The 14,936-nt window shown below is 42.3% G+C and overlaps 1 protein-coding gene across 12 annotated transcripts in view; it reads left to right on the top strand.

Moving 5' to 3' along the window:
• The window catches only part of LOC109729030 (COP9 signalosome complex subunit 5a-like), a 62,606-nt gene extending 49,215 nt beyond the window's left edge, over window positions 1–13,391 (top strand). For 2 of the 12 annotated variants that reach the window (XM_020259732.1, XM_020259711.1), the window contains 2 exons: window positions 6,482–6,587; window positions 12,125–12,261. In XM_020259732.1, the coding sequence (XP_020115321.1) occupies window positions 6,482–6,538 (57 nt within the window). In that variant the 3' untranslated portion in view covers window positions 6,539–6,587; window positions 12,125–12,261. Of the gene's footprint in view, window positions 1–6,242; window positions 6,362–6,481; window positions 6,592–11,847; window positions 12,021–12,124 lie in introns of those variants that run through there. The other 10 variants (XR_002213949.1, XM_020259663.1, XM_020259654.1 and 7 more) reach the window with 8 other exon arrangements.

Below are 14,936 nucleotides of genomic sequence, written 5' to 3'. Positions count from 1 at the left end.
GGCTTGGGCTTCCCCTGCTCGACCTGCTTCCCTCTTCAGACGGGCGACTTCTAGGTGGGCCTTCACAGCAGGAACTTGGGCCTGCATTGATCGGGCCGTCTCTCTGCGGGCTCGGTTCACTCGGCCACTTCCAGGCGGGGCTCGACTTCGACGTTCTGCCGGGGCCCGGTCCACTTGGCCCCACCCAGTCGAGGCTTGTGACTCCCTCGCTCGGACAGCGGTCCATAGTCGCCTAGATGGAGCAGCTACCCTTTTTAGGCCGCCCGCTCGGTTCTTTCGGCCCCCCCCTGCGGCCCGCAGTCTCCCACTTGGGGCTCGGGCCCTCCCGCCTCGACCAGTTTTTCGAGCCCCTCCGCAGTGAGCAACTACCTTCTCCAGTTGGCCTCGAAATCGGACGGTTTTCGCCCCCACCCCTGGTCTCGCTGCCTGCCTCTGACCCTTTGGTTTCCGATGCTGTTGGTCCTAGTGACTGCACAAGGTCCAGTGCTCGCCTCTCTACCCGGACCAAGGTCTCCGTGCTCGACAGAGCCGTGCGTAGGAAAGCCCACCTTCTCGAGCGAGGGATGGGAACCTGGACCACCGAAGATGTTAAGTCGAAGAGCGCTCTCTGCGGGGTCATCCTCTCTGATGCTGATGCTGCGGATTTCCACAACTTCCTTCGTGCGCAAGCCTAAGGCTGGACTGAAGCTTTTAGTGTTTTGATGTGCATGTTAGGTCTTACTCATGTTTAGTATTCTGTGCTGGAATGTTCGCGGTCTTAACGATCCCGCGAAGCGTCGCTGTGTCAGGTCTACGGTCTCTTCTTTTTGTCGGTCTGTTGTTTGTATCCAAGAATCCAAAGTCGATTCTGTGTCCCGGTCTTTCCTCCGTTCGTGTTGTGGCTCCTCCTTCGATAGATGCCATTTTGTCCCTGCCATCGGAGCATCCGGCGGCCTTATCACGTGTTGGAATTCTCATGTATTTTCGTGTAATGAGGTTATCACCGGAAATTTCTCCCTCACTCTCTCCCTGACTCACCTAGTTAGCGGAAAGCGCTTTTACCTCACAAATGTTTATGGTCCACCTACTTGGGAAGGAAAGACTGATTTCTGTATGGAACTTCTCTCCCTCAACGACGTTTGCTCTGCCAACTGGGTTATCTGCGACGACTTTAACTTCACCAAAAACCAATCTGAAAGAAAACGCCGCCCTTGGAGTTCCAAAGCCATGGTCATGTTCGCTGACCTCATCAATCACCTCGCGATGATTGATTTACCGTTAGCTAATCAAAGCTTCACTTGGTCGAATTTACAGCAGCAACCCTCCTTAGCCAAGCTCGATAGATTTCTCGTATCCACAGACTGGGATCAAACCTTCCCCCATTGCATGGTCAAAGCCCTCCCCAGGATTACCTCCGATCATTCCCCGATTATCCTATCCACCGGCCATTGGTGCACACCGCACAGGTTCCGATTCGAGAAAGTCTGGTTAACCAAAGAAGACTTCCTTTCCAACGTTCCACTCTGGTGGAACGAAATACCGCCTAAGGTTCGGCCATCCTCACAATCACCGCTAAGCTTCGACATTGTCGAACTAGGATCAAGGAATGGTGCAAGATGAACTTTCACAGCATCATCAACACGCAAAGGGCGATTTAGGACGAACTTCTACAGATTGACCACCTTGAGGAGCAGCATATCTTGCCCCAGTCAACTTTAGATCATCGAGCACACCTCAAGTCCAAGCTCCACTTAATCCTACAGGAGGAAGAAATCCTTTGGAAGACCAGAGCGAAACAGACTTGGTTTAAGGAAGGTGACGGCAACACTAAATTCTTTCACTCAGTGGCAAACGGCCGGAAGCGATGGAACACCATTGAAGAAATTGTCGACGACGACGGTCGGATCTATGATAGCGAAGCGCAGAAAAGATCTTATTTTTTTCATACTTTCAAGAGCCTTTTTGGGCAGGCAGAGGACAATCTTCCGTCTCTGGGAGATTGGAGTGGCCTCTACCGCACCAACAGACTAGCCAACCCTGACTCGCTAATGACGAATTTCACCCACGAGGAAATCAAGGCCGCTACCTTTCAACTTGGCAGCGACAAGGCACCTGGACCAGATGGCTTCCCTTTAATTTTTTATCAATCTTCCTGGGAGACAGTTAAGGAGGATATTTTCAACGTTTTCATTGATTTACAACACAACAAGCTTTCCTCTGGCCCTATCGATTATTCTTTTGTGTGCCTCTTCCTAAAAAAAGGAGCGCGCAAAGCTGGCGACTACAGACCTATTAGTCTTATCAATGGCATTCAGAAAATCATTTCCAAAATGCTAGCCAACCGACTAGCCCTCGCCTTGCCGCCCATCATCTCTTCTACGCAATCGGCCTTCCTCAAAGACCGGATGCTCATTGACTCCTTCGTTACCGCAAGCGAATTAGTCAACTGGTGCACGAATTCCGGCATGGAATGTGCTTGTTTCAAAGCAGACTTCCAAAAGGCCTTCGACAACGTCAGCTGGCCGTTCCTGAGACGTATTCTACAGTGGTTAGGGTTTAGTGACAAATGGTGGGCTTGGCTTGAACAATGTGTCTGTAACGCCGAAATTGCTGTGCTGGTGAACGACACCCCGACCTCGTGGTTCAAAGCACGGAAGGGGCTCAGACAAGGGCTCAGACAAGGAGAACCCCTCTCCCCCCACCTCTTCCTTCTGGCCGTCGACTGTCTGGCCAGATTGACGGCTACAGCAAAGAGCAACAACCTTCTCCACGGTATTGGGCCGTCAAATGACTGTTAGACGGTGCTAATCCAATATGCTGATGATACTCTCTTTTTCTGTGAGCTAGAGAAAAAATACTTCAGAAATTTGCACTTCATTCTGAAAATCTTCCATTGGGCATCTGGTCTCAAGGTCAATACTTCCAAATCTGAGCTGTTCTACTTGGGCCAGGATTCACACCGCGCATTTAAACTCGCCAACATTATTGGATGCAACGTTGGCTCCCTTCCGCTCCGCTACCTTGGTCTACCTCTACATTCAAAACGACTACGCAAGGAAGACTGGAACTTGGTCATTAATTGCATCGAGGCGAGAATCGATGGATGGAAAGCCAAACTCCTTTCCTACGGAGGCAGACTAACTCTCGTCAACTCGGTCCTCACCAACCTGCCTCTATTCTTTCTATCTGTCTTCAAAGCCCCCTATTGGGTCTTGCAGCAGATTGAAGGTTTGCGCAGAGCTTTCTTCTGGAAAGGGGCCCCCAAAATCTCTGGAGGCGCATGTCTCGTCAATTGGCAATCAACTTGCAAAAGTAAAAAAGAAGGGGGTCTGGGGATTTTAGACATGAAATCTATGAACGAGGCCCTTATCACCAAATGGTGGTGGTGTTTTTTCAATGAACCACATCTGCCTTGGCGTAAAATTATCAACACCCTCTACTACGTAAGACGCAGGCCGTTATGCGAGGGTCGTTCCTTCGTGCCGCACCTCAATGGTGGAAAGGTGTTCTTCGCTGCCGTGACGTTTTTAAACGCAGTATAACCCATGAGTTGGGTGATGGGACAAACATCCGATTTTGGACAGACATCTGGGCGGGTGAAGCACCCTTGAGTACCTTGTTTCCCTATATCTTCGCCAGCATTAGGAACAAGGACGCCACAGTCTCGCGTTGCTGGGACACTAACGGCTGGAGATGGCGATTTATTTGTAGGGGTCTTTCGGAGTCAACTTCGGGCGCACGCCGTAGACAAATGACCCCACTTAAAGTCCTGCTTCTTATACTCGCCCACACGACACACCTGATTCAATCAAATAGAGGTGGACCTCGAATCAATAGTTCACTGTAAAGTCCCTCTGACTCCGGACGCAAGGACTCGCTCTTTCAATTCCTCTGGCGTTTGAAGATCCCAATCAAATTAAAACCTTCATTTGGCTACTACTAAGGAAACGACTACCCACTGCTGACAGACTGACGACCCGAGGGATGAGAGTGAATCCACAGTGTCTTCTGCACCTTTCCCACGAAAAACTGCGACTATTTCTTCTCCAACTGTGTATTTACTCGTTACCTTCTTCTTACCACTGCGGGACAGGACATTCCGGCTGACGACTTCGGGGACGTCTGTCAACTATGGACTGCAACCGGAAACATCGCCGATGCCGCCTCGAGATCGAAAGGCCTCACCTACTTAGCTGGAATTTGGTGGGTCGTGTGGACAGACAGAAACAACATCATTTTTCGGCCTCAGCCACACAACGTCTTTCGGTCTTCCGAACGGTTGAATCTTTTGTTGCGAGACTGGACCGAGCATCTCTAACGCCCCGCCTTCCGCTTCACGCCTTTCTCGCTTTACTTTTCCCTGTATTTGCTTTTCTCTCCACTTTGCCTTTTGGTTTAACTCTTTTTTTTTTTTTTTTTTTTTTTTTTNTAGCATCCCAGCCGGACTATATATATATATTTATTTATTTATTTATTTATTTATTTTTATATGTTATTGATGTACTAAAAAATATATATAATATTTTGAATTGTTTCACACCATAGATGCTAATGTCTCAACAACATTGCGAGCGAAGGACACAAAACATTTCCCCCAAAAGAAAAGGTCTATTTGCAAATTTTTTGTTCAATTTTATTTTTATCTCTGCTTTTATTAATAAATAAATCATTTGATAAAAAAAAAAAAAACTTTCATATTCGTGTCCAAGTTTTACATACCTATATTTTAATGAATAACATCTAAAATTTAACAAACATATATGCAATTTTGAAATGAAACTCATAAAAATGAAAACACAATAAACGACCTTACCCCACAATATGTATATTAACATCCTTTTTATCTCCCTACAAAAAGCAATCAAACCCCAATCAATATTTTCAAATCTAAATTTATAATTATAATTTAATCTTAAATTTTAATATAAATATATACTTAAATTTAAATAATTATTGTTAAATTTAGAAAATGATTCGAGGTATGGGGAATTAAATCCCACACCTCTCACATATGAGAAAGCTCTATGTAATCTAAGCTATACCACCAACTTTTTAATTTTTCCACAATATATGAATTAATGACATATATTAATTTTCGGATGTCCAAATCTGAATTCGAATTCAAATCCGAATTTGAAATATTCTAATGTTTCCGTATCCGAATTTGAATCCGAAAAATGAAAATATTGTAAATATAAATCTAAATCCGAATCCGAATTCGATCGGATACATTATTTTGACATCTGTATTTGCATTCGTATCGAATCTGGTGTTGGCTTCGATCAAAGTTTATCCTAACCACTTTCACCCATAAGAAAGTTTCCCCAACTTGGACTCCATCTAAGACCCCTGCAGGCTCTATTTGGTGACTTACGACAGGGATGCCAATGGTTTGGTGAGTTTGTCCCTATAATGCATCTCTAGGAGGAATATAGACCGATTTTCTAGTTTCCATCTTTCTGTGGTTAACATTTTTCTCTTCCCCATTTTCCGTCTCTTGATCTGAAATTCTGTTGGAATGTCTTTTGAACATTTGTTGCACGTCATGTGAATCAGGTGCGATGAATTATGGTATCTACCTCTGTGATGCCTCTCCTTACACTAAAGTACATATATATAAGGGTAAACTTCAAATACCACCCCTGTGGTTTTGCACTTTCTCACTTTAGTACCCTATGGTTTAAAGTGTATCAATTTAGTACCCTGTGGTTTTATTTTTCTCTTTTCGCCATCTTCTTCGTTAATATTTCGTTAAATTATATACAAAAAACTTCAGATACCTACCTAGGTTTATCGAATATTCATTTTAGTACCCTTTAGTTTTAACTTTGTCATTGATTTAACAAAAAAAAATTAGTGGAATTGATAATAAAAATTAGTGGAATTGATAATAAAAAGAGAAAAATGAAACCACAGGGCACTAAATTGATATACTTTAAACTACAGTGTACTAAAGTGAGAAAGTGCGAAACCACATGATTGGTATTTGAAGTTTTTCCTATATATAATTGTACTCAAATAATCTCTTCTCTTTTATTTTTTTTGTTTTCGAGCAATCTCAACTTGCTTAGATAACAGTACGAAGGTTGTTGCAGAACAGGTTCACAGATTCATATTACAGGTAAGTGAGAGACGACACGCATGTTGTTTCTCTCTCTCTCTCTCTCTCTCTCTCTCTCTCTCTCTTAATTTCTTTATCCTATTTTTACCTCTTCTTTATTTATGCCCCTCCCTCATCCTTATCCATATATTATCGGATATAGGTTAGAAAGAACGAGCTCGTTAACACTTTTCGCTAGTTGAACGAGACATTGCTTAGCCTTGCCGATGAATCCTGACTTGAACATGAAGATTGAAGCTTAAAAATTGCAATTGAAACTTTGTAATATTCTTTTTTCTTTTCTTTTTCTTTATAGGGTACTTACAGAGAAATCTCAAGCTAACCTCTATCAAATTCGGTACTTCATGTTAACAACTTGTTCTTCCTGATCTACTTGTGCAGACAAACTTGTCAAAAGAAGGTACTCAAGCCTCTTTCAAATGGGGCTCTTCATGTTAATGGCTTGTTCTTCCTGATTTAGTTACATACGCCACCTAGTTGAAAGAAGGTAAGTGGTCCAAAATATGCATGTATTTCTTATTGCTCTTTTTTTTTTTTTTTTTTTTTTTTTTTTTTTTCTGGGGATAAATGCATTGGACCTTCCTAAACATGACAATGTCATGCCCCGGGGCCTAAAACAGTGCCTTTTTACAAATCATAGTAGCGAAAATATTATTATTATTATTATTATTATTATTATTATTATTATTGAAACCGCCTGGCCCACGTGACATACAGACCCGCCACAAATATAAAGTTTCTCTGCCCACTCGGGCAGAGTTTCCTTTGTATTTGCACGACGTATCCAACAACAATATCAATAGGATCACAACATACAACCTATATTCACCAATCCACAAGCAATTGATCTGATGCAATTCCTTACAGCTAGCCATCCTTAAAGATGATGTATACATCTAATCATTCCTTAGGCGCTGGATGATGCGATGCATAATATAACAATCATCCTATTTAAAAGTCCTCCCCACCCGAAAGCTTTATTTTTAAACTCTAATTGTTCATTCATAAAAAAAACATTCGAAAACCCTTCAAAACAGTTTCCCACACGGAAACTCAATCTTTGAAAAGCCAGCTACCGAGGGATAGAAAAGCATGTATGATAAAACCATCAACCACATATCTCAGATAAACCACAACTATCACATTGAATTATTGAGAAACAACAAGTATTCATAATACTCAAAAACCACCAAGTCCGACAATCAAACAAGCATATAACTGAACCGCATAAACTCTAGTTTATTAACCAACATTAAGAGGAAGGTCAAGACATAATAAGCGTAACTGAATGATGATTGGTCGGAACCTCTATAGCTCACTAGCTATCGTGCCTCACACACCGTTCCGACTCCCACCACCGAGATCACCTGAAAAATGGTGGGGGGGTGAGAACATGTAAATATGTCTCCCCTTCCAGTGGGTATCGCAAGCCGATGAAGGCGAGGCGTACTCACCGGCAAAAGAGGAACAACAGATAGATATGTATATATCAAGTATAGTAGTGAATAATGGAAAACAGGTATAAACAGTTATGAACAACTGCTACTGCAAATAATGAACATATACATCAACTGTAGATGAACTAAACCAACCAAAACCACTGTCGTATTGGTCGAAAGACCTCAGGCTAAATCACATTCTGCTCGCCCACCTGGTATATAATCCTAACAGGCACCTAGTAGGGCTCACGGGTCGGATGTACGACCACTTTTCCGAAAAAGAACACCCTCTTGCGGTAGATCAGACCGCTGGTGTACGTAAAGATGCTCATGAGCTGTCGCAATCGATGCGAAATGCTCAATCCACAAGACGGCAAGCTGAGAATAGCAACGACTAACACAAGTCCAAGAGATCTCTCGGATCATCGAGTCGATCAACACTGACCAATCAGGTCTCACTATAAGATCATGCAAAATACACCACACTACTCTACTATTGTCATATACACGGTGAAAGTAGAGAATTTAACAATACTAGAAGTCTAGTGGAAACACACTTATCCATAACATGCAAGGAAAAGGGAAAAGAGAGATATCATTGAGCTAGTGCACTGTACCGACTTCGGATCGAAGTACCTACCTGTACTACCGAGAACCTGGAGTGCAGAACACGCGAAGTTGACCCCCGGACCTATGAAAGATCTATTGAGTCAAGCTCTACCCAAAAGAGACACCCAAACAAACCAAACAAACAACTACCAAAACCGTTAACCGAAAACCCGCCGAAACTTCTGGAACTTGCCGGAACGCCTTCGGGACCCATAAATAGCTCTGGAAATTCCCAAACCCAACTATAGCTAACCGCTGCCCCCAAATACACCAAAATAGGGGCCTCGGGAAGCAACAACTAACAACAAAAGCTAAAGGATTATTAAAACAGAACGATGCCTATTCAGGTTTCCGAAATCGCCAAAACAGACTCCGAAACCCTCCCGTCGCTATCCTACCACCTTCGTACTTCGAGGATGGTAGTAGCAATCAGCCAACAAGGCATGGCGGGGTTCACAAACAGTCCACAACCCTACAACATCAAAACTCACCTACAAAATCTCGTTCGTTCGACGAATTTTCGCCGAACGATGCTATGGGGCCAAGATTTTACACCGCAATTGCTCCCGAACCATTGACAATCAGTCAAGAGGTCGTTAACAGCGTCTTCACGTTGTTAGGCCCAATACACGGTGTTCCCAAAGTATGCAATAAGCAAACGACCCACAATAACCATAATTTTCACATAAAATAATGCATCAACAATGAGTTTAGAGCTCATTACCCCGATCCGTGATGTAACGGATCAATCCAACCAGTCGATCTGAATCGACTTGATGCGAGGATGCCCGTGCTCACTGTTCGGAGTGCAAACGGTTGCTGGACGGTCACGAAACAGCAAGAAAACCACCAAAAACAATGTTTTGGAAACGACCATGGCTTTCACGCGCAACAGAACATCGCCAATTGTAGTGAAGGTGAGCACGACACTCCACAGAGTCCCAGGAGTGCAGTGCTCACACTTCAGAGACTCGCCAAAGTCCCGGATGGCCGGAAATGAAGACCTCCAAACCAACAGCCTTGGGTGTGCACCATGCCCGAGCTAGGGCATCGGCCAGAGGGGCGCCGGCGGCATGGCGGCTCGAGCCCCGGCCAGAGGGTGGTCCCCCCACTCGGAGGGAGGGGTTGGGACCCCTGGCTGGCGGCGAGGTGTAGCGGCGATGGGCAACAAAACCAGCCTGTGGCTATGGCATCCTAGCGTGGCGCTACGGCCACTCGTGGATGGCCGGGGGCGGCGGCGGTCACCACCCTGATGTCGGCGGCGACGGTCGGAGGCGGTTGCACGAGGTGGCGGCGGCCGGGTGGACTCCCACGACCGCACGGGTCTGGGAGCCTCTTCCTGGTCGCGGCGCCTCAAGTAGGGCGCGGCCGTCGTCGGGGTTTTACCGGCGGGGTCGCCTGGGTTGGAGAAAGGCACCGACGGTGACCCCCGGTCGGTGGCGGTCGGACTCTTAGCAAACTCGGGTCCTCTCTCACAGCAAGAGAATTGGAGAGAGAGAAAGAGAGAGAAGAGGAAGATGGGTTCCTCACTGTTTTCGGCGGCCAGCGATAGTGATGACGACAATGGTGCGTCTCAGGAGGTCCAGGTAGGGGAAGGGAAAGGGTGGCTAGGGTTAGGGCTAGGGTTAAAGGCTCCAATCCAACAATAATATATATATATATATAGAGTGAGGCTACTATGCTTCTAGAAGCACGGAGCCTTTCGTGCTTCCAAGTCGTTATCCATGTTGTGACTTTCGAATCGTCGATCGGCTCCGTTAAACTTGATCTAGAGTATTTGAAGTACCTAGAAAATAAATTATGCAATTTTTCGATATTATTTGCCTAGTAAACGAAGGGGCTCAAAATCAACAGCTGAAAATAAAAATCTTACAAAACGTGATAATATGACATTAAAATTTTAGATCAAAGATATTGATCTTGTTTTATATAGTATAAAGAATTTTCTATCAAAATTTCACGTGATTTGGATATTTCTACACCGTTAAATTTGCAAATGGCTCACTATGGCCATTAAAATTATTGATTTTGAGCCCCTTCGATCACTAGGCAAATGATATCGAAAAATTATAAAATTTATTTTCTAGGTACTTCGAATACTCTAGATCAAGTTTAACGGAGCCGATCGACGATTCGAAAGTCGCAACATCGAAACGACCTGGAAGCACAGAAGGCTCCGTGCTTCCAAAAGCATAGTAGCCTCACTCATATATATATATATATATATATATATATATATATATATATATATATATATATAATCCGATAATCACCTCCAAGTCCCTCCAATTAGCAAAAATACGGCCAAAGTCCCTCCCTACTAGCCTTCTCTCGCAGAAAGATTCCCGCCCGAGGGTGCACACGCAAAACGGAGCAACTAGAAGTTTTAAAAAACGATAAAGAACAAAAGTCCACTTTGCGATAAAATCCAATTTTCTCGAAGGGATAATTGCCTATATACTCATACGTTTGAAAATATCCGATTTATCCCTATTTTTTCCTTTCTAAAATACCCCTCATATGTTCCACCGTTATTGTAAAATACCCCCTCAGTTATCTCCTGTTAAGTTAACTAGGGTTAAACGTGAGTTAAACATCTACCACAGTTAAAAGAAATTAAAATGCCAAGTTTGCCCTTAACTTAAGGGCAAATAAGAAATGTTGGTGACGGTAGAGGGATATATTGAAAAAGACCAAACGTCAAAATACATTTTGTGCCCCTGACTTTAAGGGCAAATAAGAAAGTCAGTGATGATGGAAGGGTATATTTGAAAGGGCAAAATAGTAATTTTACAGAATTAACATAGTTAATTAACAGATTTTAACTCTAAGGATATATTAGAAATTGGTTGGAACGTAAAGAGGCTATTTTCAATATTAGCCTTCTAAGAGGGGTAAATCGGAAAGTCGGAAACTTTTCAGGGGTATATAAGTAATTGCCCCTTTCTCGAAAACTGTGCGTCAAACCTAAAATCCGTCAGCACCATTGTGTCGGGGAAAGTCGGACCGTCGAAAACAAACTATTGGATCACAATGAGTGGAGTCTGATACGCGCCAGAAGCTATCTCACACAATGGTCTCTCCTGAAAACCCGGGTTACTATTCACTTTAAGTGAAAAGTAAAGATCGCATAAAATCTCCGTCCTAATTCGTTTTCTTTCGAAACTTGACAAGTGATTGTGTAATTAAAATACATACAAAAATATCGTCAATAGAGAATTTAGCTACACAGCAAAATTCTCAGTCCTCACAGACAACCTTGACTTCAAAAAATTGACACTAAGCGGCCGAAAGTCCGTCCGTTGCACCACTTAACTCTTATCTCCATCAGTGTTTTCTAAGGGGCATCAAAATTATGAGAGGAAAATGACATAAATACCCTTAGACTGATCTATCTAAGTTAGACACACTATTGCTAATCATGTGTCTGTCGCATACTAACACAAATTGAGAAATTCAACGGCATAGCGGGGGGCGGGTTGTTGAGTGCAGTGGGTTATTAGATTCCTCACTAAGATAGTGCTAACTATTCAAAATTGAGGTGGTCATCTCAAAATGCGCAGTTGTTCATGTAACTATGGTGCAATTGTCCCCTTTTTTTACCCTTTTGCTGAGTAATATATGCGTGCGTGCATACACATAAATCTACTTACAAGTATACATAACAAGAGTTATTAGTTCCCGACTACGATTTTGTAGGTTCCGTTGATTTCTCAAGGAGTTTTGGGTAACGTTTCCTGCAAGTTTCTTTTCTAGTCACTGAGGCAGTGTTTGGTTTTTCATTCTATGGATTATGAAGAACATCCCTAATGACAAGTTTGTTTTTAAGCTTTTTCCCGGGTTAAAAGTTATAATGATTTTGAGTGGACGTATCACAATCTCATCCCTTCGAATTGCTATCGTGGGAATAGAAATATTTGTTGCTATCAAGTTCTGAATGGTGTGTACAAAGTATTCTTATAAACTATGTTGATAGGGAATCGAGTGGGCCTTATCTCTTTGTGATTCGCGTTTGTCCATAAACCGAATGAATCTCAACACTTGGAATTATGAGGAATGTGGCATTATCAGCATTGCGTCGAATACAAGGATTGAGAAGAGCTTTCTTTTGGAAAAGAAGTTCCAACATTAGTGGGGGATCCTGCTTGATGCAGAGAGGGTATGTAAGAGCAGGAGAGGAGGGCTAGCGAGTGAAGATATGGAACCCATGATTACGACATTTCTAACTAAGCGGCAGTGGCTATTTTTTCATTTTTTGTGGAGCCTTAAGTTGTAATTGAATAAACTGATAATTTTTACTATGTATGGGGAAAACCATTGAAGGAAAGAAGTTCATTTAGGTCATTTTCTCAATAGTGGAAAAATGTGCTCGACACGAGAGATTTTCAAGTGCGGAATTTCACATTTGTGGGAAACGATAAATTCACAACATTTTGGACTGACGCTTGGCTTGGAGATACGTAGTTTGCCAACACATTTTCCGACATCTAAGTCAAAGTTGTACAGAAAGATATACAGGTGAAGGACTGATACTCTAATAGAGGGTGGAGGTGGAGCTACATACTTGAGGGGTATGAAACCAGATAATTAAAGGAGTCGATCCGACCGGAGCAGCTTAAGGGCTCTGCTCGTCGATTATTCCTTGACTGATAGAAGTGATTCGGTCTAAGTGGAAGTGGGCCCCCAATCAACCCGTCGCCGCAAATTCTTTTTACGACAAAGGGACGAAGGATATTAAAGCTTCATTGATTTGGAAAAAAAAAAAAAAAAAAAAAACGGTGAATGTGAAGAACTTCGGGTGGTCCTGATAAGAAAGGTTTCCACGATAGGTAATCTGCTCAAAAGAATATGAACTAGAGGCCAAGGTTGTGTTTTGTGTCACAATGGTGATTGAGCTTGTAGATTGCCTGCTCCAGGGTTGCTCTAATTCCTGTAAAGTATTCTCACCACTGATCGCAAGCACAGGGTTTGAGTAGCTTTGGTCGGAGAAGAGAAGAGTGGATGTACAATGAGCGGTAGTCTTAACAAGGGGTTCGACTATTTTGGCCTGCTGCATGGTGGGGTATGTGGCTGACACGGAATAATGCCATCTTCACACTCGGAATGAGCACGAGGCCCGAAAGCAGCTACAGTTTGAGATTGGCTTCTTGTGGTGTGGGCGTCATAGGTGGAAAATATTGTACGGCTCTATAGGAGCTTGAAAGAAATTTTTATTTTTATTTTTATTTTTATTTTTTCTGCGAGAGGCCTTATTGTCTTAAATCTGTTGCTTAGTTCATCTATCTAATGAATAAACTAAATAACACGCCACCTTTTTTTTCAAAAAAAATTAAAATTTTTAGTTCATAAAAAGTATGTGAGATTCATACTTCAATGTTGCCACACTTGAACAAAAAATAGCTTAAAATGGTATTTGAACTTGATTTACCCTAACCGATAACTGCTTTGAGGAACCATTTCTTCACGTATTTCTCATGCGAGCTCCCCAGTATCATACTTCGCTTGAGTGTAAATCATTAGGAACCATTCCTACTAATTCTCAACATTTACATTTTGCTATTAGTCTTGTTGTTTACTTACGGTGTCCACAGAGACAAACCAGATCGGGCATGCCAACTATTGATCCTATGATTATTAAATCTCCATTTCTTGGAGTGTCAGAACACTGCTGGCGGTAATGTTAGCCAGAAACTATGTTAAAATTATTTCAGCAAGAGACACAAATCTTAGTAATGTTGAGTCTGTTAGGATTAGATAGAGAATAGAATATAGAAGGACAACTAAAATAATATCATTAAAAAATTTATTAAAATGCTTATCATAATAACTCTTATGTTAGCTTTGCGCCATCAACAACCTTTGACGCGTGATGTGGAACTTTTCCTAGGCTTCTTGTGCCATACTGGGGCCTAAAGTAATCTTTTCGCGTACCTCACTCCGATGCAATGGAGATCGACACTTTCTTCCATACATGACATCATATGGTGTCATTCTAATACTTAGTTGTAAGATACTGTTATAGGCTAACTCTGCTATAGCTAGATATTGGTGTCATCAACTTTCAAAGTCGAGGATATCGCTCATAACATATCCTTGAGTATTTGGTTAGTAATCACTTTAAGGATGATACTTTGTTATGAAATCGAGGTACGTGTGAAGAGTCTTATGCAAACTCTTTCATAATGCGTGTATCAGGATCCAGAACTTTTTTTTTTTTTAATTTTTGAGAGAAAGGTAGCATGCTACCCGCTTCGTTTATTTCATTTAGAAATAAACTTAGCTGGAAATGTGAATCAACTAGGATTCGAATTTGGGTCTCGGGTACCAACCACTAAGCCTTTTGCTACTTACGCTAGGGACGGTCGGAACAATTGATACTGCTATTCCATGAAGGCGGCCAACTTGTTCTTAGACCATGTGATGTGAACCAGTTAAAAAAAAAAAAGCCGATTTGGTTAGTTGGTCCACCACTAGAGATGTCAACGGGTCGGATTCGGGGCGGATTTTCAAAAACCCGAACCCGAACCCGACTCCAAACTCGAGACCCGAACCCGAATCCGAAACCGACTGATTTTAAAAATCCATATCCAAATCCGACCAAAAATCCAAAACCCGAACCCAAACCCGAACCCGAAAATTTGAATCTGAAACAATTATTTCTTTTTTCAATATTTCAAAATATATTATATTAAATCTAAATTTCTAAAATACAAATTTAAATATAACATCATATATATATATATATATATATATATATATATATATATATATATATATATACATACCAG

The sequence above is a fragment of the Ananas comosus genome, linkage group 2 (assembly GCF_001540865.1).
Source record: "Ananas comosus cultivar F153 linkage group 2, ASM154086v1, whole genome shotgun sequence".
NCBI classification, from domain to species: Eukaryota; Viridiplantae; Streptophyta; class Magnoliopsida; order Poales; family Bromeliaceae; genus Ananas; species Ananas comosus.
Note: the sequence above shows the minus strand (reverse complement) of the source record. Positions and strands in the feature narration are given on the sequence as shown.